Raw genomic sequence first — 27377 nt, 5'->3', positions numbered from 1 at the left:
CACTGGAGCTGAGCGAGACAGGAAGGATTACTTGTGCACAGAACTCATTGAGGCTGGCCCTGCTCTGCTTCCAAGCAGGCTGAGGATTAAGATGCAAGTAGCAACACCCAAAAATACAAAGAGGCTCAGGAGTCCTTTCATGCCTTGTTTCTTGGCAGCACAGTTACAGCTGTTGCCTGTTTTCCAGTGACTCGTGCCTGTGAAAGGAAAGCCAGGATGTGAATCTTCATGGGTTTATTTGTTTGCTGCCCAGTAAGTCGGGGAAAAGTATGGTACCCACATTTATAATGCATCATCTGAAATGGATCATTTCCACCTTTAGACTGGGGTAAAAAAGAGACCTCCCACTACAGATCAATGCTAAGGACCCTTGTATGTGTTTATCATCATGAATTAATGGGGTGGGTGAGGGAACTCCCTCCCACATCCCTAATTCCTTTTACTTTTGATTTCTCCTGCAGTGTTGAAGGTTTACAGTCTGTAACACAAAACATGTGGGTTTCACAGGTTCCTGCCCTGGAGGAAGCAGATTTTGGGTGTAGTTTCTCATTCTCATTTACTCCTCGTATTCCTCATTAGCACTAAGGCCCAGAATGAACTGGCTGCAGAACACCAGCTGGGAAGGGAAAGCCAGGATGTGACCATCTTTCCCATGCTGACAATTTTGTGAGGATTTGACTTAAATGTACAGTTTAGCAAAAAAGTGAGATCTGGTTTTTGAGTTGGAGCAGGATATGTGTTAAGAGTGAAGGTTTGGGTCGGTGGAGACCAAAAGCTGGCAGTGAGCCTGGGAACAAGGACAGAGCAATGACCTGCATGGGGGCTAGGGCTTTTGGGAGAGGAAGGGAAAATTTTACTACTAAGATTTGGCTGAGAAAACCCTGAGACAGTGTAGCTGCTTAGGTGCTCATGATCTGGACAAGACTGGCACTTACCAGCTGAGCTGTACCTACTGCCTTGAGCCTTGGCCATCAGTGCCTTGCTGGCTGTGCTTGGAAGCGTGGCCCAGGGGCACTCAGCAGTTCTCATGATGTTTTACTGATGCCTTAGTACAATCTTAGTGGTTTCTCCTGGTTCAGGCCCTAACCCTACATTCAATGTCAGCCCAGCCCTAGAAACCTCTCCCAGTTCCCAGGCTAAATGAAATGGCTGCAGATGTGGCAGCAGAGCCCACCATATAATCTGCTGGATTCAAACTCTAACCCTGACCTCAACCTCAGCCTATTCACTGCTCCAGTGACTCCTGGTGACCCAGATTTCACAGGATTCACTCACCATGAACTTTCCATTTTGGTGCTGTCTCCCCCAAATCCCTTTATTATCCTAGCCCATCCGTGTCTTTTGGAGCTTCCAAAGTCACACAGCCTGCACCAGTTCCAAAAAAAAATTATCTCCAAGAGATAATTTTTTTCTGGAATTGGTGCAGGCTCTTCTCTCCCCATACTTTGCTCATCTGCATCCACTGAATCTTCTCATGACCCAAATTTGTCTGTTCTTCCTGACCTAACTTATGATCCTAACACCTACTTCAGCCTCAGTGCCATTGTTCTCCCTTGCCTAATACTAATCCCACTAATCCTAACCAAAACTCTCACCCAAGTCATAAAGATGGAGGCTATATACAACCTGCCTTAGATCCAGGTGGACCTGCTAGAATGCTTTTTTTTGGTAGAAACTACACTGAGATCCAGAGTCCCATCAGCTGGGAATGGGGTTGGGGCCGAGGCTAATATTGTTCCCCAAATGAACTTCAGGATTTAGTTTAGGCTCATGTTTCACAGGAGCCATGAGCTAGGAGAAAATGGGAAAGTGATGGCACTTTCAGTGTCATATCTCCAGTCCCTAGTGCTGGTTTCACAAGTGAGTAGGTCAGGAGTGTCCTGTCCCAGATTTCCCTGCTGGCTCTCACAGGGGTAAAACAAACACAGGTACTGTAGGTGCATGGTGTGACAGAAGTCTTCCTTGGAAAAAACAGACTTCAAGGAAGAGTATCTGATGTCATCACTGAGAGATGACTGGGCTGGAACAGTTTCTTCAGTTCACCTGTAAATAAAATGTTAAATATAATGTTTGACATTTTATTTGACAGCAGCTCCTTCCACAATGGTGCAAGGATCTATTTCTGAGGAAAGTCTTCTGAATTCCAGAAGAGATCAAGATACTTTGACTAAGAAGGGACTGTATCCAATAATAACTCTCAAGTTCACAAATAAGTCTTTGATCTCTTCTGTTTCATGACTCCACATTGCTTTTGAAAGACAGCTGAAACTTCAACCCCCACAGTAAAATTCAGCTTTTTTTTTTGTTTTATCTTGTTTACAACAAACACAGGCAGGTGGCAGGTCCCTGTGGTGTGATGAGAGTGAGGGAATGACCTTCCCTTCATTGCAGCTCAGTGACAAATGAGAGAAAGAGAGGAATAGAATAGAATAGAATAGAATAGAATAGAATAGAATAGAATAGAATAGAATAGAATAGAATAGAATAGAATAGAATAGACATTTCAGTTGGGAGGAGTATTGACAGCTACTCCTGTTTTACATATAACAAGAGGGCTTGGGATTTATGTGATCAACAGTTCAAAAGTTTTCAGAAGAGAAGTTCCAGACTGTTTGCATGCTTGCTCACAACTGAATGCAAAGGAGCTTGAGGCCAAAGTCCACCCCAAATGCATCCCCCTGTGTTGCAGACCGCCCCTGCCAAAGCTGTGTGAGGATGAGCTGCTCCATTGCAGCCCCGTGCTGAGTGACAGTCACCGGGTGGCACGGGGACAGCTGGCCATCTGTGCACCTCTCCAGGGAGGAGCACACAGCTGTGAGCACATCTTTTCTCATTTGATGCATCACATGTGAAAGGAGGAGGCTGGAATTCCAAGCTGGACCCACTGTGCCTGTGACCGCAGGGGAGCAAAGCCGCATACCCCAAAGTTAGTTCAGTGAAGCAGTCACAGGTTTTTCTGTTGATTTCCATTCAGGCTTCCAAAGGTACTTTTTCTTTTCTCTGTGTTTTATAAAGCGCTGCATACACCTACTTTCAGCTATAAATAAGAAATAATCGTGTGCATTTAACACTTATTAAAATTCTTTTTAAATTTATATGCAAACGAGGAGCAGCCACAGGCTGCTGGCAGGTTGCCGATAAAGCCCTTTGTTCTGCAAGGATTCTACACCACTGATGAGGCAGATAAATTTGTCTTCAGTGCCATAGTCTTGTCTTTGCTCTGAATCTTTTTTATAACTACTGGAAGGTGTAGGTTGAGAAATGCTGGTTTGATTAGCTGGGCTTGTGGTTGGTCCCTTTTCATGCCAAAATCATTTAAGTGTTCCAGACATGGCATACACCCATGGAATCTACAAATATATCTCTCCCCAGTGCGTCATAATTCCTGGGGTAGTAAGTGATGAATCATCAGGATCTAATGTGAAGATAAGCTAATTAGCATTAATCAGAGCTCCTGCCCGAGGTGGGAAAATGCTAGGTGAGCAGTCTGTTAGCTGCCATCTGACTTATTTAATTATTTTATTTTCATTTCTTTCAATTTTACAAATCAGACTCTTCAAAGCTTTTAAGCTCATAGACTGGTACTCTTTGGTGACATGAAAAATTTAGCAGCCTTTTCATGTCCCTCAGTCTCCATCCTGCCCTGATCTCACCCATCATCTCCCTTCTTGCATTGCCTGGAAGCCCTCAGACTGTGGCTGGGTTGTGCTGTGGCTTGGGATGGCTGCTGGGCTTGGAGGTTTCTCCCTGCAAGGAATCTGCCTGTAGCCCCCTCCTGCTAAAATCATTAAGAGACTATCTCCAGAATTTAAATTAACTCTCACCTTGTTTCAATATGACAGAATAGAGATCCCATCAGGTGTAAGTGGTGATGAGAAGTAGTTCCCTTATGTAAAGTAGTTGTGGTATCAGGCTATGCTCTCTTCTTTCTACTCAGGGCAATAACTTTTTCTTTGAAATCTTTAAAATTATTTTGCAGCATTTCTCTTCTAGTAATGTACCTTCTAAGAAAAAAATCCCAAGCAGCAGAGATGACTGTAAATACTTCCCAATGTGTCCTTACCCTGGCTGGGGCAGGGCTGTTGTAATCAGAGTTCAAGTCTGTGGTGCAGGAGCACAAGGAATTCAGTCTCAGCAGAAAGATGAGTGCTGGCACATTTGTTTATGGATTGTTTATGGCAAATTCTTTTACCTATTGGCATCTGCAGCATGCCTCTGGATTTTGAAATGCATTGGCTTTGGTGGTGTGTCTCCTCACACCTCAGGTCTGGTAGTGGGAATCCCATCACAAAGGGAACTAGGACTCTGAATTATCCATTAGCATAAAGATAAATAGCTTTCAGGGAGACCCATGAGGAGTTATTTTAAAGATGCTTATTATTTTAAAGAGCACCCAATGAGCAGCATGGCACCTCAGGGCACCTGGGACTGTCCTGCAGCCCTGATAGCCCACAGTCCATAATGGTCACAGAACACAAAATGATTTGGGTAGGAAGGGATCTAAAAACCATCTGATTTCAGCTCTCCTGCCATGGGCAAAAACACCTTCCACTAGAGCAGCTTGCTCCAAGCCCCATCCCACCTGGCATTGGCATGATGTGGCACAGCCTCTCCTCCATGGAACAGCTTGTGGGCTCCATGGGAGACAGCATCCAGCAGTGGCAGCCCTGCTGGGATGTGGGGAATATGTGCCAGCCCACCCCCAGGGCAAGGAAAAGGGAAACATTTGCCAGTTTGTGGGCTCAGAGTCCTGCAGTACTCCAGTCGTGTGGTCCTTTGCTGCAGTGGCCAATGCCTTTCTTTGCCACCCAGACAGAACTGAGGTTATCTTCTTTCCTTGAAACTGCTGGAGATCTGCCATGGGAAATGCCTTTCTTTGATCTGGATTTTGCCATGATCCCGTAACTTATAATTACACTAACTCTTCCATTCCAGTGAAACCCGCCCCTTCCTTTTATACCCATGGCACATGGGATTTTTGGAGAAACCACTGAGACTTGCAGAGCAGCTCCATGGGCTGCTGGAGTGGGTTTTACCTCCTGAGTTTGCCCAGATGTAGCAGAATTACTCCTTTTCACCTAATTACTGTTCCATAGCTCTGTACTGAGTTGGAGGAAAAAATTCCAAAAGTGCAGGAGCACATAGCTGCTTCTTTTATTATGGTGAATAAAGTCACCTAGGCCAGCTGAGAAGGTTTGTAGCCACCAGCAGATGTCATTGCAGCCAGCACAGCATGGTACATGTCAGGTGAGAACAGAGGCACTGCAGGTATTCAAATAATACCCAGTGGAGAATGAAAATAAGAAAATAAATCATGTAATTGCTGATTGCTAGGTAGCTCATTCTTAGATCTCTGGTAGCTCATTTGTAGTAGATAGACGTGAGGAATTAAATCCCACACTACAATTTGTTTTCTGCTGAATAATTAAGATTTATTAGTCCCAAGCACAAATTATAGTAATTTAAAATACTAATACTTTTTTTTTAAATGGAACATGCATGTGGATTTTATTTAGTGGGAGTAGTTGGGTCCTGATAACCTAACGAGCCTGAGGATTAATGAGGAGGGCTGGTGAGGGGCTGATCCACCCCATGCTCCAGTGCTGCCTCCCATGCTGGGCTCTCTGAGGAGAGGTTGAAACTGGGTGAGCTTTGAGGTCCCTTCCCACCCAAACCATCCCAAGATCCTTTGATTTTGTGATTCCTTGGTGCAGGAGAGCCTTGGCATGCCTGTCTGGGCACGTGTTTGCCTAGATGTTCGTGTGTGTGCACGTATTTCTGCCCTTGCTAACCTAAGTTTTTAATGCTAGTGGCTACAGGGTGGCAGACCATACTCCTCTTTAAATCAGTGGCAAACTTTTCTGTCATAAAGACAAAATAATGAAAAAATGCTCATTAGCCTCTGTATCTGAGTAATTTCCCCACTCCCCTTCTTTCTCAGGGGTCAGCCAGCAAACAGGTAGAGAAAATGCCTGAGCTGCGTGTAAGACCTTGGTCAGTCACTGGTAGTTATTATTATGCCCTTGCATCAAATCTATAGAAATATTTTATGTAAAATTTACTGTTACATGCAATATTTACTGTTTGCTTGATGAAGACCACAAGCAGAACTGAGTCTCCTGAGTTCCATCTTTTTCAGATTCAGGAGATAACAATTCTCTACCCTAAAATACACTTCACAGTTAAGAAATGCAATTTCTGTTAAACTACTGATCCAAATATAGCCTTGTACACATAAAAGACAGTCAAGCCAAGACAGATGGATGTGATGATAAGAGAGATGGACTAAAGGCAGGGTTTTATGGCTGGTCTCCTCACAACACAATGAACAAGTATTTATCTTGTGGGAAACTCTGGCTCTTCATACTTCTACAGTCTGTGGGAAACTCTGGCTTTTCTACTGTCACTGGTGAGGCTGCACCTCAGATTCTGTTTTGTGTTGAGTTTGGGGCCCTCACTCCAAGACAGACATTGCAATGCTGGAGAGTTTGCAGAAAAGGACAGTGGAGTGGGGAAGGGTCCAGAGCACAAGTCTGATGAGGAGAGGGGCTAGGGAGGCTGATCCTGTACAAAAGGAGGCACCTTCTTGCTTTCTACAGCTCACTGACAGGCGGGTGGAGACAGGTAGGGATCCATCTCTTCTCCCAATAAACAAGTGATAGGACAAGAGGAAGCAGCCTCAAGTTGTAGAAGGGAAAGTTATATTTAATATTGGGAAAAAATATCCACCAAAATGGTTCTCAAGCCCTGGAAGAGGCTGCCCAAGGCACTCAGGGTGGAGCCACCATCCCTGGAGGGATTTAACAAACATGTCAATGTAGCTCTTGGGGACATGGTTTAGTGGTGGCCTTGGCAGTGCTGGGTTAACATTTGGACTCGATGATCTTAGGAGGCTTTTCCAGCCTAAACGATTCTGTGATTCAAGACCCGAATGAACACCTGCCAGCACTGGAGATAATGTTGTGTTCTTGGCCTTAGATGAGATAAATCAGTGGGGAAACTTCATTGACTTTGGCACAGGCTGTATCTTGCTTTCAGTTCCATGAATCTAAATTGTTAATCTTTTGCTAAAAGTGTTTGGAGGTGCCCCAAACACTTCAGCTGGGGACACACAGAGTCACCTCTTCTGAGATGGTGTTTCCTTATGAATCCCATCAGCTGGGTCTTGGCTCAGCTTGGGGATTTATTTCTTCAGAAAGTCCCAAGTTGCTTTATGTCCTGAAATAGAGGAGAGAGCCAGCCAGAGAATTAAAGGGAAGATGTTATGTTAAGCATGTGTTTTAAGAAGAAATTTCTTTATCTGTGAAGCACCTCACTTAAAACTGAGAGTTATAAAAAAGTGTAATTCTCTGTAATCCATAGGAATTTTACCTTTTGATTTCTAAGGAGCTTAGATGATGGCCAGAAGATAGATGGGCTTATTTTTTAATTGCAAACTTCACTGGGAAGAATGTAAATCCTAACCCAATGGCAATAGTGTTTTAATTGTTTTTTTTTCAGCAAATGTACAATCCATGGGTAATGAAAAGAACTTTTACTATAAAAAATGCAATACTAATATAGGATTTAATCATGTGACAGTGTCCTGAAGCAAGGACTCTTCTGCCTGTGTATCATTGTCCTGGTGGCAAGAAATGCTTTCCATTCCCAGATTCTTTCAAAAGCAGATGTGGGACACATGGACTTCCTACTCAAGCTCTAAATAATACCTAAGCTTAAAAATGTCACTATGGGCATGTGGAGGTTGTATGAATACAGGTGTGGTAGATGGTTTGGGTTTTTTAGTACAATCAATGTTCTCTGTAATCTCTGTTCCATCGTTCAGCAAATACAGCTGTCAGTTACTGTAATAGATCAGAGACCATGACAAGTTTAAAAAAAAAAAATCTGTGTTACAAAATGACCTGCAGTTAAATAGCTGATCTCTGGTGCTGGTTGAGTTAGTCAATTATCTGGTTGGGAGAAAATCTATGCCAGAAGCTTCATGTTATCAGCCATTCTTCCTTCTTGAAATTTTTTTCTTCTTTTCATCTAGATGGGTGCAAATACTGGGGCACTTGTGGATCTGTTTGCACTTCATGGAAGCAGCTGGGGTTTTGGTGGCACTGTGGTGGCATCACTGGGGGCTGCTGGTGCGGGCAGACCTGGCACCTGTGACGTACTGGGATGTGCTGGGACACAGCAGCTGCTTGCCTATCAGCCACCCTGGTCCCTGCCTCCCGTGGGACTGACTCCATACACACCCTTCTGTTTGCTCAGTTCTGCTTTGTTTAACTTTTCTGGAAAACCTTTTCCATGGAGCGCCGTGTCGCGGCTGACCTCAGGGCAGGGCGAGCTCCCAGGGCAGGCTGTGTTGGAAAACAAGTCTGACCTCAGCCAGCAGAGTTGGTGCTTTAGCATTTCTGCCCTTCTCCACCTCTGTGCAATGCTGATAGCTCACTCTGGGGTGAGCAGACACTTCCCTGGGGCTGCTTTCCCCAGTCAGGGTCTGGCCACAAGGACCCTCTCTGTGGTCAGCCAGGGGGACAGCCCAGCAGAAGATTGCTCTTGCAAATGTCACCAGAGATGAGAATCAAAGAAAGGTTTGGGATGAACGTGGCTTATGTCTGGGTCTTCTGCCTCCTGGGAAGGTGAGTGCATCCACCAGGACTCTGTCATGCACTGAAACTTCTCCCAACAAAACTGTGGTGAAGTTTGGTGGAGCCTATGAAGAGTTGTGGATTTTCTGAGAAAAGTAAATGGGGCCTTAAAATTCCTGGCCCCATGCAGTCCTGGAGCAGGTGATAAGCTCCCCAGGAAGAACTGCTTCATTAGAACCCTACCAAGCCCTCACAGGTTTGCTCCTATTGCTGCTTGTATTCCCATGAACCCCAAACTCAAAGCAAAACCAAGCTGAAAGAGAAAAGTTTCATCAATTATTTTTCTCATCAAAACCATATGAAATTTTGACTTCCTTATTTTTTTGGTGTGAAGTCTTTCATCAGTCCTGCCTTGTGAAAGGATGATTAGCCAGTGTTAAAATGAAATCCAAGACTGGGAACATTTTGGGTGGTCTCTGGTTCTGAAGTGACAGTTTTTCACATCTGACCTAACCAGGTTATCCCTGGGCATTGCTAACAGTCATTTTCATAACACCATAGCCAATAACTGATGGGAACTCTTGGTAAAAATATGTTGAGAAGCCAGCCTAGCCATAGCAGGATTCATTTATTATTTTTATTTTAGCATAAAAAACAAAGTTTGCTGCTTTTATTAATAGGCCAAGTCATAATCTCCCATTATGGCACCTCCTACTGTATTTGGCTGTAGCTGGAAAATGAGACTTTCATCCAGGCCCTGAAGTTTGGAAACCAGCTCCCTCCAAGCTGCTTTCCATACTGAGACACAAAGATGAAAATAATCTCATGACCATCCACTCCTGTAGTAAAATCTTGTGCAATTAAATCTATGAATCTCAATACCTGAAAAACAGGATTTGATGACACATGACAAGAGCTGAGTTAAAATATGTATGACTTAGTACCAGCACAGTGGGTAATCTTTATCATCACGAGTGTGGAGAAGATGAAATCAAGGCATGGGGCGGGGATGCACAGCACCAGAGTTACCTCATATATTCCCATCCCTCAGCTGAACTTCAGTTCTGAAAATGAGCCCCAGAAGTATTTCTGAACAGACAATTTTTTTATTTTAATGGGAAAAGATCTGTAAGGACACTTTGTATGGAGTCAGGGGTTCCTGTGGTGCTTAGTGCATCACATCTCTCCTGGCTTGTTGTGAGCAATTAGGAGATTGAGGCGGCAAAGCTGTATGTTCCCCTTCAGTCTGAGTCCAGCTCACAGGGTCAGACCTCTCCATCCTAAATTTCATCCAGGAGCCTCTTCCCCATGCTGCTGAGGCTACCAGGATTAGCTGTCGAGCATTTAAACTGCTCCTTGTTTTACATCTCATAGGAGGTAACATTTAAGGAACTTCTAGAAGTCAAGTGGCAGGACAAGATTAATTAGGATTCCTTTCTAATCCTAATTACAATGATATTTGCTTCCCACGATAGGAGTTGTTCATTATCATATGTATAAGTTTGTTTCTTTAGTCTGTCTGCTTCCCTCTCCCCGACAAAAAAAAAGGTTAAATAATATTTAATATGTTTTTGCAGTGATTAAAAAAAATCAACTCTTTTTAATCTGGTAAAAACATCAGATGGGCAGAGGAGAAACCCATTCAATTCCCTATTAATTTCCCTTGCTCTCTAATTATATGCAAATCCACCAAGCCCAGGTTTTAATTCAGCTGCTCGCATTAAGAGATCAGAGGAAGATTCAAAATGGGAAAGCAGAGTTTGACGTGTCATCGGGGGCTCGTACGAATTTGACTGCAAGATAAATTCCACATTTTAATTAAAATGTTTATTCCGCTCTGCACAATAATGCTTGCTTGCTTTCAGAGGAAAAAAAAGGGTATTAAGCATTAAAGGAACTAATTCCTCCTATCGAGAAAATTAGGATTTCTCCCAGGCAGACACAGGGTATCATCCAGGATTAGCGGCTGTAGCATTCTTTGTAAACATGTCACCCTTGAAAGTGAGCAACAAGGAAAGCTGCTATCGCCTCGCTGCTGCAGGGTGTCCACAGAGCATCCCTTTGGCTCCAGAGGGGGATTATCTTCCCTCCATGGCCCCCACAGAGCCATTTATCTGAAAACTGGGAGCTAAATGTGAGTCAGATTAGGATAATGTGGGGGTGGCAGCGGGCAGCTCGCCTCTCTCCGTGCCAGAATCACCAGCGGGGTTTGGGGTCCCTGTGGGGAGGGATGGTTGGCAGCACCACTGCTGGGGAGGGACTGACATCCATCCCCACACTGGGCTGGAATGATGCTCTAGAGGGACAGACCCTGGGGAAGGCTCAGAGCAGCCATGGTTCATTCCTTCCTGGCCGTCCATGTTGGAAATGAGCTTGACATTTATATAAATTTGAAGGGATTTCGCCAGAGTAGAGAAATGCGCACTCAAGGAGGATGATAATCTTACATATCGTCATCCCTGGTTGTTTTGACTTGTCTTGGATTGTGGCATGGGCTTGGACATGGCCACCTTTGGCATGCTAAAACACCTTCCCTTGGTGTCATCTCACACTGTGAATGTGTGGCCTTGGCCATGGATGCCATGGGAGAAAGCTCCCTCTGGACAAGTCAGCAGCATTACAGTACCATTGTTTTTTTTTTTAATTTATTATTCCTGTTATTACTATTATTTTTTCACAGCATTGTCAGCAAATTGGGGATTTCAGGCGGTGTGAGAAACTTGGGTATGTTCTCTGCTTCTTTCAGCCAGTGATGTTGTCAGACAGTGAGATCTCCCCTGAAGATGAGCTCTGAGATGAGCAGATTTAAAAAATGAGAGGAGAGGGAGAGGAAAAAGGTGAAAAGATAATAGGGACTACAGTGCTTGCCAGGAAGGGATGACAACTGTCCCTTCCCAAGCCCATAGACAAGGGGCAAACATCCTGTGATAGGTCTCCTGGCACCAGCAGGATGTTGTCACCCATGGTGGCCTTGCATCCTGGCACTGCTGTGATGTGGAGGGGCAGGTTTCACCCCTCTGATGTTTGGTTAATCGAAACGTCTTAAATCACATCACTGTTTTTGAGGGGTTGTGTTTTGTAAACTCCCCCACACACTTTCAAGTACATGGGCTGGTTTTGTATTTGTTATAAATGGAAAGGGAAAACACAGCCAGCAGCCAGGACCCCTCTCCTCATGCCCAGGGATTCTTTAAGCAAACATTTGCCTCCAGAAAACTACACAACACTGGCACCTGGAGGGTTCTTGTTGCTGGCAGATGGCCCCAGAAATCTTGCAGGTTTTTCCATCTGCTGCTGCAAGCACGTCCCTGGAGAGGAGGGATCTTAGAATCACAGAATGGTTTGGGCTGGAAGGGACCTTAAAGACCATCTCATTCCACCTCCACTGCCATGGGCAGGGACACCACCCACTGGACCAGGTTGCTGCAAGCCCCATCCAACCTGGCCTGGAACATTTCTGGGGTGTGGGGCAGCCACAGTTTCTCTGGGAAACTGGTGCCAGTACCTCATCACCCTCAGAGGGAATAACTTCTTCCCAATATCTAGGGATGTGACAGCCAGGTGCCAAAGCCTGCTCAGTTCAGATCCAGCACAGAGCTGTGGCTGGGGTTTGCAAATGGCTTTTCAAAACAGGAGAAAATCCTTGAAACGAGCAGCAACAGGGGTCACAACACAGCTCTCACAGTGCAGACCATCAGTGTTTCACCAAACCTTTGCACCCTGAGGTTTGGCTGGCCCTGGTGCTGCCAGGCAGTGGAGAGTGACGCCCCTGCTCCTTTGGGAAGTGATGTCTTAAGCCAGTCCACAGGGCAAGCCTTGCCTCTGTGACACATTTTTGTTCTGCTTTCCTCCCTTGCCCTCTTGGACATTTTCCTGATTAATTCTGGGTACTGGACCAGCTGCTTGCCTTTGAGAAGTGGAGTGAAATAAAGGAGGTCAGATACTATCAGCCTCCACAGGTCAAATGGGAGCCTTTGCATTCACAGCCTCAAGCATTACCGGTAACTCCAGGGTTTGCAAGTTCTGATTCAAATTCTCAGAACCACAGGGCATGATGGGGACAGAGATTTTTTTTTTTTTTCTGTGTAGCCCAGAACACCAAAGAGCCATTAACCAGGGATGGATGTTTCAGAACAAGCTGGGGGTTGATGCAGCCCCAGAATGAAATTGCTCTGTTTTTTGGGCAATTTTTGGGCAATAGCAGGGGTTTGGTGCTGCAGTGCAGCCTCTGGGTTATATTGCCCCAGCATTTTGGTTCCATGAAGCCAAATGGCACCTCTGCCTTTTGTGGCTCTGGCACACTGGGACTGGAGGGGTGTTGCTATTCCCTCCTGAGCAGATGCTTTGAACATCACAGCAGGAGCATTTCCCAAGCAAGGCAAGAATTGCATGGGGACACTTTCTGCAGGTTTCAGGAGGCATCTGAAGTGGGGTGGCTGTTCTGCTGAGTGAAACTGTAAACATTGTGTAGTGATGTCTAAATTTCTTTTTTTTGAGGCTTCCACCTCTCTGGTATGTGGTGTAGCTGCCTCCACACTTGTCCTCTGTCACCCTAAGAGAGCAACCTCTAAGAGGGACTTTTCATCTTTATTTTTCCATGCCTTTTTTAATTTTTTAAATTTTCAGGAAGAGCCACCTACATCTTTCTCTTAGAAGATAAATACTTGAGAAGTGAAACAGCTCTTCCTGTGCCCGTAAATGGTGAAAAACTCAGCTTATTTCCCCTGCAGAGTTTGACTGAAAAATAATAACCATTATTGCTTAAAACCAGAAACCAGCAGCGGCACTGAGAAATTTTGGAAGGTTTTTAAGTTCTTTCCCTGTATTTCCCCCATTGCTGTAAGTGTTCAAGGGCAGGTTGGATGGGGCCCTGAGCAGCATGGGCTAGTGGGTGGTATCTATCTGCCTGTGGCAGGGAGTTGTAACTGTATTATCTGTAAGATCCTTTCTAAGCCAAGCTGTTCTGTGATTCTGGGATTTGTCCCCAGCCTGTCTGAAACTTGGTCACCTGTCTGAGAGCTGGGACACAGGAGGTGTGAAATGCCAGGGAAGTTGTTCTCTGATGCACATCCCACTCACAAGGGAATCAGGATCAAGGGAGATGAGTTTGGCCACTGAGGCAAGCACATCCCCTGGAATGTGCAAAGAAGATCAGGGCTACCCAGGTGCCTCATCAGCATTTACAAAGCAGAGCTGGATTTTAAAGAACCTGAAAGAAATCAGAGGGAAAGGGAAGAATTGAGAGAATTACTGCTCCATCAACCACAAAATGTATAGTGCAGGGGTAAAAACCAGAGTGAGGGCAATGTTTGGATAAAAACCTGAGCCAAGACAGCATTTGCCTGTATGTGTGATATGTCTCTTAAACCAATCAGCTCCTTGTTGCAATTCATATGCAGAATTGATGCAAGAATTAATAACTGGAAATTATTCCTTTCCTCTCCATCTGACTGCTGCTCATAAGCATGTCAGGGCCAGCCAGAGGTGGGGTGCACATGGCAGTGGGACTCTTCTGGTCTTGGGGATGGGGTCTGTGGAGGAACCCTTGGTTGTGCTGAGGATAAGAATCAGATTCATCTCTCTGTGCCACAGCCAAACTGATTGACCTGGGCAGTGGCCAGGAAGATGCTGCTGCTGCTGCAGCCAAAATGTGTCTCTGCTGGAGGGGTGCGGGGCTGGATGAGGGCAGTGCCTGAGCATGGGTGGCTTTAACTTTCCCTGTTTCCTCTGCGGCAGCGGGCTGGGGCACTGGGACTGCAGCAAAAGTGAGAAAAGAGAAAAAAGTGTGCTGAGCTGAGAAATGAGTCAGTGCTGCCTTTGCCTGCGGGCTGTGAGGGCTCTGGGCCCGGCGCGTGCAGCCAGCACCAAAAACAGCCTGCAGTGGGTCCTGAGGGGATCCTTCATCACAGCCAGCGCCAAAAACAGCCTGCAGTGGGTCCTGAGGGGATCCTTCATCACAGCCAGCACCAAAAACAGCCTGCAGTGGGTCCTGAGGGGATCCTTCATCACAGCCAGTGCCACAAACAGCCTCCAGTGGGTCCTGGGGGGATATTCCATCACAGCCAGTGCCACAAACGGCCTGCAGTGGGTCTTGGGGGGATATTCCATCACAGCCAGTGACACCAACAGCCTGCAGTGGGTCCTGGGGGGGATATTCCATCACAGCCAGTGCCACAAATGGCTTGCAGTGGGTCCTGGGGGGGAATTTCATCACAGCATCTCCTGCTGTAGGACCACGGGGAAACGAGGGGCCAAGGTGTCTGCTGACAGTCTGGGGCCCTGAGCCTGGAGGTGTTACCAGAACTTAGTGTGCAGAGCTGGCTTTGAGTCATGGGCTCTGGTGGGTCCCCAGTGCCCCAAGTGACAACCTTCCCTTGGAAGCCCTCCTGGCATCTGGTGCTGTGGGATGTGCCTAATAATGTCCTTAATCATCAGTCACAGGGTGGTTTGGGTTGGAAGGAACCTTAGAGATCATCCAGTTCTAACCCACCTGCCATAGGCAAAGATACCTTCCACTGGACCAGGCTGCCCGGGGCCTCATCCAAGCTGGACTCATGTCCCTGATCCATCCCTGATGATTTGCTAATTTGGATTGATTGGAGGATAAAGAGCAAAAGGCACAGTGCCCGTGGTCACAGGTAGCTTCTCCAGCAGCAGTGCATGCTTGGTGCAGCCTGCCTGACCTTATACCTCTTTCTGTGGCACGATGACTAATTTTGCAGCGAAGAGGAATTAATTCCTCATTGAATCAGCAGCAGCAAACCTTGGTAGGTTTTGTTTTTCACAGCCAGCACATCGACTCATCTCACTCTCTCTGAGAAGTGATGTCAAAGCAAACACGGATGGGGCAACTCGGGGCTGGACTGCAACCTGCAGCTCCTGTGCTGCACCCAGACACCCACACGGGGCAAGGGAGCACAGGGACCTGCTCAGAGCTCAGCCTGACATCTGAGCTGAGAACAGCCTTGGGGGACGCTCCCAGCAGCCAGACACAGAGCTCAGCCAGTGACACAGGGCTCTGGGACTGCCAAAACCCCCCTCTGCCATGGTGATGGTGGCCACCAGCATGGCACAGCTGCCAGCCCCAGCTCCCTTCCCTTGGCCAGGCCCTTTGCTACACACAGGCCACTGCTGGGCTGGCCCACAGCTCTTCATTTCTCTGTCTTTGGGGCTGGCAACGTGGGAAAATTTGAAAGTGATGTGAGTAATTTCACTTGACTGCGGCTCGGTTCCCCAGCGAGGCTGGAAACCACAGCGCTCACCCTGGCCACCAGCTCCTGCTGCTCCTGCTGCTCCTGCTGCTCCTGCTGCTCCTGCTCCCTGCAGCCTGCTCCAGCCTTCCTCAGCACAGCCAGGGTCATGGGCCACCAGCTCCTGCTGCTCCTGCTGCTCCTGCTCCCTGCAGCTGCTCCAGCTTCTCCTCAGGGTCATGGACAGGGCCACCAGCTCCAAGGGTCACAGATGGGACCTTCCTCTCCCTGCAGGCTCCTGTGCACCCATGGATGGACAGTGGCTCCCCCAGTGCAGAGTTTTCCAGCAGTTTGAGCTCTTGGGATGTTGGCTGATGTTCTGGGAGCTGTGGTTTGTGCAAGGCAGGCAGCACTCCGGTATCCTCCATGGGGAGCACAGCACCCCTTGAAGTCACATCCCCAAAGGAAATTTTACAGTGTGAAATTTAACATTTTTCACTATTGGAAGGGGCAGTAGAGTTAAACTGCTTTATTTTAGTTCTGAATTGTCTTCTACTAGAAAATTACTTAAAGTCATTCCCATCCATAAAAGCAGCAGTGGAGGCCAGCACTGGTGGGATGTTGGGATCCTCAGCAGCCCCCAGGCAGTGTGGTGTGACCACCTCTGCTTTTAACAGCTGTGTTCAGTTGTAGCAAGGAATACTTCTCACAGGTTACAAAACATCCTCTTTTTTTTCCCATTTGCTTCTTTTCCTAAACTGATCCAAGCAAAAAAAAAGAAAAAAATTTTTTTTTTTTTCCTACAATATTTTCAGAGTTTAAAAGTCAAAGAGTTTTATCAGCCATGGAAATTTTTTAGTTTGATCATTTCACTCAAATTTTGACTTTTGGCCTTCTATGCTACATTTTTTTAAGGTTAGCTTTAAAGTTTAACAGAAAAATTCTCCATCAAACCAGCAAAGTAAAACTACTCATTTTTAGCATGTCATGACTAAATAGATAAGTCTTTAAAACATTAATTAAAATACTTGCTAACACAAGGTGCTTTCCAGAAAATGTTTCATTATAATCTCATACCATTCTCTAGTGAAAAACCCACATTTTGATTAAAATCATTGATAGTTCTGATCAACCCAGCAGCATCCCAGCAGTTATAACCCCACTGCTTCGTGTGGCCAGAGCATGTGTGATGGAAATTGGGAGCAAAGGCAAAGGATGCTGAGCCTGATCAGGCTCCTTGGAGCCCAAATACACTGAAACCCCAGTGGTGAGGGTGATCCTCACATGCAAGATCCACTGGGTTTGCGTGTGCTCAGAGGACAGAGAGTTTTCTGCCTGGCCTTGAGATCCCATCACAATCACACACCCAAGCTTGACTGGGGAGATCTAATTTTGCCTTGCCAACAATTAATCTTTCTTAATAATTATTGCTACTGTCTTTTCTCTTTGCTCCTCCAATTACCTCTGGTTATTAAAGTCACATCTTGGCTTCAAGGAGGGATCTTCTTCCCTCATAGCATTGGGTTTTTCAGTCATTTTCAGGGAGGTTGGTGGGATGGTTGGTGCTGGGAGGGGGATGCACTGAAACATCAGTGCCTGGCTCAGCACACAGGGGAGGAGGGGGCAGTGCTCACATGGGAGCTGAGCACTCAGCAGAGCTGCAATTTAATAAATTTGAGAGAGGGGGGGAAAAGCCCTCCAGGGTTGCAAACCCCATCCTGCTGCTCCATCCCCTCTGGAAATGCCATTCTGCAGTTGCTGTAAATGTGTCTCCTCATTTCTGCACAAGCTCGTGGCTGCACAGCTCATTCCCCAACCTGTCCTCAAGGGGCTGTGCTGGAAGAGGTGAGGCAAAGCTGTCCCTGGAGCCCCTTCAGGTCCCCCCATAGCTGCTGAAGGACAGGAGGTGACACATTGGTGTTGGGGCCATGATGTTTGGCACCAGCAGCGTTATTTTTGGTGGTTGGGTAGTGAGCAGCTCTGTCACTGCAGCTCTGGGTTGTGTTGAAACCCAAGAGACAAAATGAGATGCTTTACCAAACCGCAGCACAGCCCCTGTGATGTCCTGAGCAGCAGCACCCTCTGTCCTCCCCAGAGATCTTCTGAGGGAACACCAAACCACTGCCCTGTGTCACTTCAATCCTCCTGGGACAAAACATTTACATCAGGGCAACTTTATGGCATGAAACATTGTCAGTTGCTAAGTTCTGGCTTTGAAAAGCCTCTTCAATGTTCACATGCTGCAGCTGATTTGCAGGAACACAATCTAGACCTTGCAAAAAAATGGGGAATTGATCCTGTTTCTCTGGCATGTGGATTTCTGTAAGCCAGGTATGGTTTCATAGCGCAGCTGGGGGAGACCAGGAGTTGCAGTCATGGCCATGGGCCACAACCATTGGCAGCTGCAGCCTTTGAACCAGGATCAACATGGAGTTTTTCTCTATTTCTCCATATTTTTGTGCAGCATTTCCTTCTTCCCTTAATTTTGGGAGATCGGTTCCAGTAACAAACTCCCTAATGGAGGATGTGGATAGGGGGATAAATAACCCCTTGCAGAAATTTTTGTCTCCTTGCTGGCCATCCTTCTCCACCAGATCTTTATGGCTTTAGAGAGTAGAGAAGGTTTTGAGTGAGGCAAGGGCAAATGTAAAAGGGTCATGGGAAAGGCAGCTCTTCTTACTGGTGCAGCATGTTGTTTGCCATCTGAACTGATGGAAAAACTGCATAATTGAGCTGCAAGTCTTGTTGTACCACCAGGTTACCCCTGGACTGTTGAATCTCAGAATGGTTTGAGTTGGAAGGGACCTTAAAAATCAAACCCTCCAATCCCTTGTCTCCTGCCATTGCTCTGAAAGCTGTTCACAGTCATCAGGCAGCCAGGCTGGCTGCTGAATGGTGCTGTGCTTTGGATCAGGCGTGAGGCAAATGGGAAAGAAAGATCTGCCCTACTTTGAACAGAAGAAATGCTTGAGTTGAGGTTTTCAAAACAGCTCAACATTGAGATTGTTCTGCTCCGGTGTCATGTTAGAATGTACACGTAGAACTGCATATCCCTCATTTAGGCTTTGTGGCTCTTAAATAAGCTAAACCATAGCTAATTTTAGAAATATCACTGAAAAGCTCTTCTTCATCTCATTTCATGGCTGAGAATAGAAGGGGCTCAGAGCTCCAAACATGTGTTTAACTAAGCAGGAACCAGCCCAGTGCTGCTCTTGATGGGAAAACCACATAACCCATGGCCCTGCTGCAGGACAGGGATGTGCCACACCAGTTTGTGCTGGGAAGGGGGATTACATTCCCAGTACCCCACTGAATGCAGTAAATCTACACCTGTTAAGCACCAGGAATTAGGGTTTTCATTCATTCTCAAATGCAAACCTGCGTGCCTCTTGGTTTTTATTTGCATGAGCAAACCTTTGTGGGAAAGGCAGATGTAAAGCAGCGTCTCCATCAGTCTGTTTTCTTTTCCGCTTCATGGGTTTCCTCCTCAGAGCAGGGATGCAAAACACAGGACTTGCCCAGGGTTCTCAGTGCACTTGGAGCAGCCAGAATGGATTTAGGATAAGTTGATCAGAGCCACTGTGTATTTCTGTGCCTCCCTCACCAAAGCCAGCCAGAGCTTTGTGCTCATTCTGCCTGAGCAAAATCATTACCAAAGTGGAAGGCACCAGTGAAGTAAGTCCAGAGATCCTAAATGACTTGTCAAAGGTCACACAGCAAATCATCTGTAGACATCCCAGTGAGACTGCTGAAAACTGGCTGGCATGCCCAGCTCCTAGCCCCTGGAGAGCTGTCTGTCCTGCTCCGTTCCCAAACTGACCCTGTTCTGGAGTGCTGTTAGTCCTGGTTTCTTTTGTGGATTTATCTACCTAACATTCCACCACCAGGATGAAGTCAGTTTGGATTTAAAGGCAGCCATGGGCGAAACTGGGCATGTAGGAAACAGCACGAGACGCTCGAGGCGAGGAGGCTGCGTAGAAGGCAGAGTGTCTGTGTGTCTGTGTGTCTGTGTGTGCTCCTTGCTGCTGAGCAGCTCTTCCAAACAGGTTCCCCTCTCTCTTCTCCAACACACAGGAGGACTTCCTGTTGTGTTCACCAAAAAGGGCATTTTCCAGGTGTTGGGCTCTGACAGCGTGCTGCACATAACCAGGAGCAGCTACAAGAGGAGACAGATTTTTATTTGCTTACTTTTCCTGGATTTTTTGCATCTCCAGCATTACCTCAGCTCCCTCTGGTCCTTATCCAGTACTGGAGCTCAGTCCAACAGGGATTTCAGCCCAAGGGCTAACTGATGACCATGTCCTGTTTTCAAAGACATTACCCTCAGTGTTTAATGGTGGCCTTGGCAGTGCTGGGTTAGTGGCTGGACTTGATCTCTATAAAGTCTTTTCCAACCTAAATGATTCTGTGATCTTGTGTCTGTCCTTGCATGACAGCCCTGATTAAGAAAGCCTAAACATGACTTCCACAGTGAATATGAAGGATTCACTGTGAAAGTTCAAATTTAGACCCTGTGGTAGTCCAGGGCAGAGAACAAGAGCTTTGCATTGGGTAACTTGTAGCATTCATCCTGAAGTAAAAGATACTGGAAATGAATGGAAAAAAAAGTTCTGAACTCTGAAAACTCCAAGCTGGTTTGATCTGTTTTCCACTTATCCAAGAAATCATCTCCAGCTGTTTTCCCTGCTCAGTTTATGGATTAGGTTTTGGTGGTTTTTTTGCAGGATGCTGCAGTGTTTGTTTAGTAATTTGCTTAGTGTTTGTGTAGTGTTTTCAGCTATTCCCAGCCTTGCTGGCAAACAGCAGGACTGCAGAGGGCACTGGCTGTCCTTGCTGGTGGATCCTGATGGTTTCTGAGTCCTGTCCATGGTTGTGTCTTGCAGTCCAACAAAGTTCCCGTGGTGCAGCCGTCGCACGGAGTGCACCCGCTCACCCCGCTCATCCCCTACAGCAACGAGCACTTCAGCCACGGCTCCCACTCCCCCCACCTGCCTGCTGACATCAACCAGAAACAAGGTAAGGCCACCACTGGCACCTCTCTGCTGGGAGGGGGGCTCAGCTGGAGACCACTGAGGCTGGCACCCTCCTGCTCCCAAATCAATGAGAAAAATCAGCACCTTTGGTCAGCTTAGCAGGAGAAGCTTATTTTTAGTTTATTGGCAATGCTTTGTGATCTGGCTGTGAGCAGCTTGATACCAAAAGTGCCAGCCCTGCTGATGGAGTGTGCTCAGTTCTCTGTACAAGCTGTCCTGCACCTTGAGACCACACCAGAGCCTGCACGATAATGCACAGGAGTGAACCAGAAAATGGAAAGTAATCTTTCCTTTGACTCATACCCAAACTGCTGTCACGTTGTCATTTTGAGAAAATAAATGCTTGAAACAGGAAATATTTTGACTAAATGGGATTGGTGTCTGATAGTTGACTGGACTGTGACATGTGTGTCCCCCTAGCCACATGTTATGTGGTTGTCATCTGGTTTGGCTTTTTGTGTTCCTGTGTGAGCCCAGGCTGTGTCAATTGGCTCATGAGGCTACAGAGGAAAGTACAGTATGCTGAGGTTAAACCCTCTGAAATAAACTGTAAATACAAGTATGTGTTGAGGAATTCACCCCAGCCCATTCATTCCATCATTCTTCATGAGTTCCTGGCAAACTGAGTGTAAAATCAAACTTTTCTCAACCTTACCTTAGTGCAGAACATCTGTTCAGATTACCCAGTTTTTTACACAAACCTGAGCTTGATTTCACAGGAAAGCAAAAAAAAATCTGACAGTTTTTTGTCAAGCTGCATTCAGGAAGGAGGACAGTGCCAAAACAGAGGCATAAAACCAATTGTTGTGATGAGGGCAAAAGCCTTCATCCAGGAGTGATCCAAGTGGTCCCAGAGGCATCAGCTTCACCAAGTTAACATCACTGATAAAACAATGGGTTATTGAGGCTGCTCTTGGCAGGAGGACCCACTGAATAATCCCTGGTCTGAACCTAGAGGCCACACTCTGGACTCATCAGGGATGCTGATGGTGGGGTTTAGGTCTGGAGGTCACATTCTGGACTCATCAGGGATGCTGATGGTAGGGTTTAGGTCTGGAGGTCACATTCTGGACTCATCAGGGATGCTGATGGTGGGATTTAGGTCTGGAGGTCACATTCTGGACTCATCAGGGATGCTGATGGTGGGGTTTAGGTCCGGAGGTCACATTCTGGACTCATCAGGGATGCTGATGGTAGGGTTTAGGTCTGGTGTAAGGGATACTCAGGCACATCCTGGGTGTCTTCCAGGCAGCACACTGCTTGTCAACCATCAGGGCATAATAAACTCGGCAGAAGAATAGAAAGTGTTAACAAAATGAACCTACTGAAAGCTCAGGCAATGAGTTGAGTCTGGCAGAAGGTGTGCAGGAAGGCAGCCCAGCACACCTTCCCTCTTGCTGCCTTTGCTGCACCTGGCAGAGCTCTGCCCCTCCAGGAGCTGCCTCCTGGCACTCACTGTCAGCCTGGGAAACCTTAAGTGGTACAAGAAGAGCAGCTCACCCAAGGGCAGAGCTGGTTGCACCCCTCTGTGGAGGCTACAGCCGGCACTGGAGCAGTCCCTGAGCATTCAGCTCTGCAGTGGGTCAGTCATTCCTGGACACTGTCCTTGGGCTGCCCACCTGGCCCTCAGTGCAGGCACTGTCCACATTCCCATTTGTCCTGTGCTTCTGCAGACACAGGGAGTCTGTTTGTCCCAGAGACCCACCTTGTGCAAGTCAAGGCAAGGTTCAGCCCACAATGCTCAGCTGGGTCCTGCCTTTGTGGTGCAGCTGTGATCACACATGCCCCATGCCTGCACTGCTGGGTGAGGGTCTTCTCCTGTGCTCGTGGGGATGTGCCCCATCTGTGTTTTCATCACTGAAACAGCTCCCACTACCACCCAGTGTAAGTGCTTGAGAGGCACTCTCATACTCATTCTCCCAGCATCCCTTTAAAGTTTCTCACAGTAGCCCAAGGACACACAGACCAGGAAATACAAGCAGCAATTCTGAGTCAGTGGCTGGTGGCCCAACCACTGGGCCAGCAAGAATAACTTGTGCTCTGGCTTATGCAACTCCTCTTGTTGGGGGTGCAGATCTGAGGACATTCCATCAGCTGCCTTGGGCAGGCCTGCTTTTGTTTGACCCTCCATGGGCCACTGAGTCCCTCTTGAAGGAAATCTTGTACTAGGTTAAAGATTCCTGTCAGGTCAGTTATATATTTATTTTAGCTGACTCCTAATAAAATGCACTTGGTATCATTCCTAATTAATAAGGGATCATTCAAACACCCAGGAGAAAAACCCAGTTGCAGCTGCTTGTACCTCTAACCAATTTAGTCCATGTGTTTGTCATCCAGGATGGCCACTGGATAATCCCTGTTCCCACTTTTTGTCTGAGGTTCAGTAGCAGCCATCACTGCCCTGGGCTGCTCCCAGAGCTCAGCCCCTGCACCCCTCCAGTTCCTAGTCCAGGGGTCAGCTGGGGGCTGGCTTTGCCAGCAGCACCGTGGTTGTCTGAGTCCCACCCACAGCCCCAGGCAGCACAGGATGTTTTCCAGCCCAGCTAGGAAGGGAGCAGTGCTGCAGCCCTGTCCCCTGGCCATGCTGCTGTGCCAGAGGCTTTGAAGATCACACAGGGATTCCCCATGCAAAGGGTGAATTCCCAGCTGGCACCATACCCACCTCCATAGCTCCTTGGCACCCACAGAGCTGCAGAACAATTGTTTTGAACTTAAATTGCTTAAAATTAAGTTGGAAGTGATGCCTGCTGGAACATCCCCACTGCTCACGGGGGGTCCTGCAGATGACTGATGGAGAGGGAGCCCAGGAACAGCTTTGACCATCCACTGAGCACCTGAGTGGGCTCTCTGGGAAAGGCAGAGGGATGCCTGGAGTCAGCCAAATCCTTAGCAAAGCTCCTTGGCCTCAGGGTGGCATGGAGCAGCTGTGATGCTTGTGCAAGAGCAAGATGTCTCCTCCAGCCCCCCCTTATGTCTGTGATTTTGCAGCAATGTGGATGCCCCACCACATCCCCACAGAGGGAAGCACAGGGAACACCACCCTGCAGATGGTTATTTCATGGGGCTGTCCACAAGTGCCCAGAGATGGAGCAGCCAGGGGGCTGGGAGCGAGCTGGGTCACCCAGGGAGTGCAGGGCCACGTTCAACTCCTCTCCTTCTCCTTCTTGCAGGAGTGCACCGTCCTTCGCAGACCTCAGACATCCCTGGTTTCTACCCCCTGCCCCCCGGAGGAGTGGGGCAGATCACGCCGTCGATGGGATGGTGAGTGAGGGACGGCTCACCGAGCCCACCCACCTCTGCTGCTGCTCCCTGTGACCTCCACGGGGCCTCCCCAGCCTCTCCCCTCCTGTGTGCTGTGTGAGGAGGGAGGAGAACCCAGCCCTGTCTGTCCTGGAGGTGGGAGCAGACCCGTGGAGAGGCTGAAGGTTTCATCCTGGCTGAGGCATCCCTGGAGAGGGGTTACAAGCTGCCCAATCCAAAACTGCCTCCTGCTTTACATCTGTCTGTGTGGATTAGGGAACCCAGAGAGAGCTTCCTAGCCACCCCTCCTGATCACAGCAGAAGTCTCTTTTTTTGAGTAGGAGGTAATTTTCTCCCTCACTGGACTTTTCTGCACAAACAGTGCTTTCCCTGAGCACACCACCAGTATGGAGTAATCCCGTGGGATGCTCCATCTGCCAGGCCCTGGTGTTTCTTGGGATCTGACACCCTGGGAAAAAGCACATCATGGCAGAGACCTGCCAGGAAGCAACCCTGATACCCACAGCGTGGCCAGCTGGTAACCACTGCCCCAGCTGGCATGGGAAAGGAGAGACCATGAGCTGGAGCACTCCCAAAATGTACCCCCTGCATGGGCCAGCCCTGCAGATCATCCTGCAAAGCACAGCCTGCTGGTAAACCTGCCCTGGGGACACAAGTTAAAAATACACCAGCGTGTTCTCTGTGGTCATTGCCGCTGGCTTTTGTCCCCATGACCATGAGCACACTGAGAGAGCGGGTCTGGCAGGTGCTGCCATGTGGGCATCATCACTCCTCAGGTTAATATTTATTCCCTGCTGATGATGCAGGGACATGGCAGAGGCTGGCAGGGAGACTGGTGGCTGCAGGTGGCAATTCAGGGTTGCTGGGATGAGGAGAGGGTGCAGGGACAGTGGCCAGATTCCCCCAGTGCCAGTGGATAAAACTCTGGCAAAGCCCAGCAGAGAGCTTCAGGTACAAGAACCTATTACAGAGTGGGAAAGGGGAAGCTTCTTAAAGCACAAAGTAAAATGTTAGCTTTTGCTTTGTTTTGTTTATGAATTTCATGTTCCAGATATTTAACCACAAGGAAACAGAGAATGAGGCCTTTGATACAGAGTCTGGCTTCAAAGAGATTACATTTTGCCTTCTGTGCTAAATCTGCTACTCTTGGGTGATGATTTAACTCCTCATATGATGTGATTCATCCTCAGGAAAAACAAGGACTGGGTGACTCTGCTGTAACATGAAAGAAACAGTGGGAGTGGGGAGAAAGGAGCCTGTTTGTCAAATGGAAGGTCCATCCTGGGTTAGGATGGTGCTGTTCAGACAGCCCTGGGCTCATGAAGGGCAAGCAGTCTGGTTTTTTTATGGAGATTTTGTGGGGCAGTTGGGGGTAGAGAGAGCTTTCATGGCTGAGAGCTGCTCCAGCATCCTTGGGGTTTGGCATCCTCCTGCAGCCTCATCAGATGGCTTCATTAATGGCTTCATTAATGGAGCAGATATGGTAAAGCAGCAAAGGGCCTGACATGCAGAGAGCAGCACCTTGAGGCATGTGTGTCTAACAGAGTTTTGCTCGTTCTTTTCCTTGCCTGGAATGTGTGGAAGAGCCCCAGCCCCCCCTGTGGAGTGCCCAGTGCTCAGCTGAGGCTCAGCACTGCTGAGGGTGGCTGCAGGAACACTGAAGCCTGGCATGTTCATGGCTGTGTGCCAGGGATGGGTGTGCTGGGGATGGTCGTGCCAGGGATGCACCCCAGAGAAGCTGTGGCTGCCCCATCCCTGGAAGTGTTCAGACCAGGCTGGATGGGATCTTGAACAACCTGGGCTAGAGGAAGGTGTCCCTGCCCACGGCAAGGCGTTGGAACTGGATGATCTTTAAGGTTCCTCCCAACCCAAACCATTCCAGGATTCTGTGGTTGTGCTGGTGCCACCAGGGAGCTGCCAGGCCAGGGCAGCCACACATGGGAAGCAACTTTTCCTCCACAAGCTGGCAGGCAGGAGCTGGGCACAAACTGGTTTTGCTCTCACCGAGCGCTTCAGGAGGAGGAGCTGCAATCACTCTCTCTGTAATTAAGCTGGGATGACAGTCAGATAAAAGCTTCCAAGAGTCCAGTCAAGTGAGTTTTGCTTATGGGAGCCTGGCAGTAAACATCAGCCAGGAACCTGCAAATGGTGTCACTCACCTGTGCCCGGGGCCGAGCTCAGTGGTGCCAGGGCAGCCTCTCCTCCACCATCCCACAGCCCTTTCCTGAGCCACCCTCCCATCACCAGCTGATCCTCTGCAAACAGGCCGAGAGCTGGGCTTGTTCAGCCTGGAGAAGTTTCCAGGGAGGCCTCAGAGCCCCTTCCTGTACCTAAAAGTAGCTTAAAAAAAGAGGGAGAGGCACTTTTTATATGGGCAGATAGGACAAGGGAGAACAGTTTTGAAATAAAAGAGGAAAGTTAGATCAGATGTTGGGAAGTTTTTTACACAGAGGGTGGTGAGGCCCTGGCACAGATTGTCCAGAGACTTTGCAGCTACCCCATCCCTGAAGATGTTCATGGTCAGGTTGGACAGGGCTTGGAACAGCTGGATCTAGTGGAAGGTGTCCCTGCCCTTGTCAGGAGCTTGGAATGGGATGAGCTTTAAGGTCCCTTCCAACCCAGACCAGTAATTCCATGGTATGGGCTGCAATCGTGCACTCCCAACCATCAGGGACTGATTTGGCAATTGCTTTAATTTTCATGTCAGAGGGACTTTGGATGAAGCTGCAAGTGCCTGACTCCATTCCCATCCCAATGCCCTGGCCCCTGGAGTAACCCAGGTCTCTCCTGGATGAGCTCCAAGTGTTTTCTCGGCCCTGGGGCAGCCGCCTCCACCTTCAAAGGCTGTTTGGGTTTCCCGGTGCTCGCTGTTTGTTGGTGTGTTTATACCCCCAACATCTGAGGGGTCGGAGAGGGCTCCTGCCTGCCAGGGTGTAAACAGCCCTGGCTGCCTTTCCTGCAGACACATCCCACAGATTTCAGTCCAGCCAGGAGGATTTCAGACAGCAGCAGGAGCGTGAGCCTCCTTCCTGCCTAGCACGGCTCAGGGCTCTGATGCTGCCCTGCTGCCATTATTCCTCTTCAGGGCAGAAACTTCTCTTTAGCCCTGAAACATCCCAGGCATCCAGGAGCTTGGGTCCTTCACAGTGCACCCCACTTAATGATAATGGACTTTTTATGGATTTTTTTTCATCATTAGAGCTGAAAATAGGTGGTTTAGGTCCTGGGTTTAGGTACAGCTCTGTGCAGCCTGGCCAGAGGAGCACAAGTACCAGCACAGTTGTGAGCACCCCATTGTGCCCATCCCTGGAAGT

At 47.9% G+C, this 27377-nt stretch overlaps 1 protein-coding gene across 4 annotated transcripts in view; it reads left to right on the top strand.

Moving 5' to 3' along the window:
* TCF7 (transcription factor 7) overlaps positions 1-27377 on the top strand; it is a 96123-nt gene that overhangs the window by 29868 nt on the left and 38878 nt on the right. For all 4 annotated transcript variants that reach the window (XR_009115266.1, XM_058034557.1, XM_058034556.1 and 1 more), the window contains exons 4-5: positions 20653-20785; positions 23973-24063. Coding sequence is in view for 3 of the 4 variants with exons in the window: in XM_058034557.1 (XP_057890540.1) it covers positions 20653-20785; positions 23973-24063 (224 nt within the window). In the remaining variant the exon portion in view is untranslated. The remainder of the gene's footprint in view (positions 1-20652; positions 20786-23972; positions 24064-27377) is intronic.

Source organism: Melospiza georgiana, chromosome 15 (genome assembly GCF_028018845.1).
Source record: "Melospiza georgiana isolate bMelGeo1 chromosome 15, bMelGeo1.pri, whole genome shotgun sequence".
Taxonomy (NCBI): domain Eukaryota; kingdom Metazoa; phylum Chordata; class Aves; order Passeriformes; family Passerellidae; genus Melospiza; species Melospiza georgiana.
This window is presented reverse-complemented; position numbering and strand designations above follow the sequence as displayed.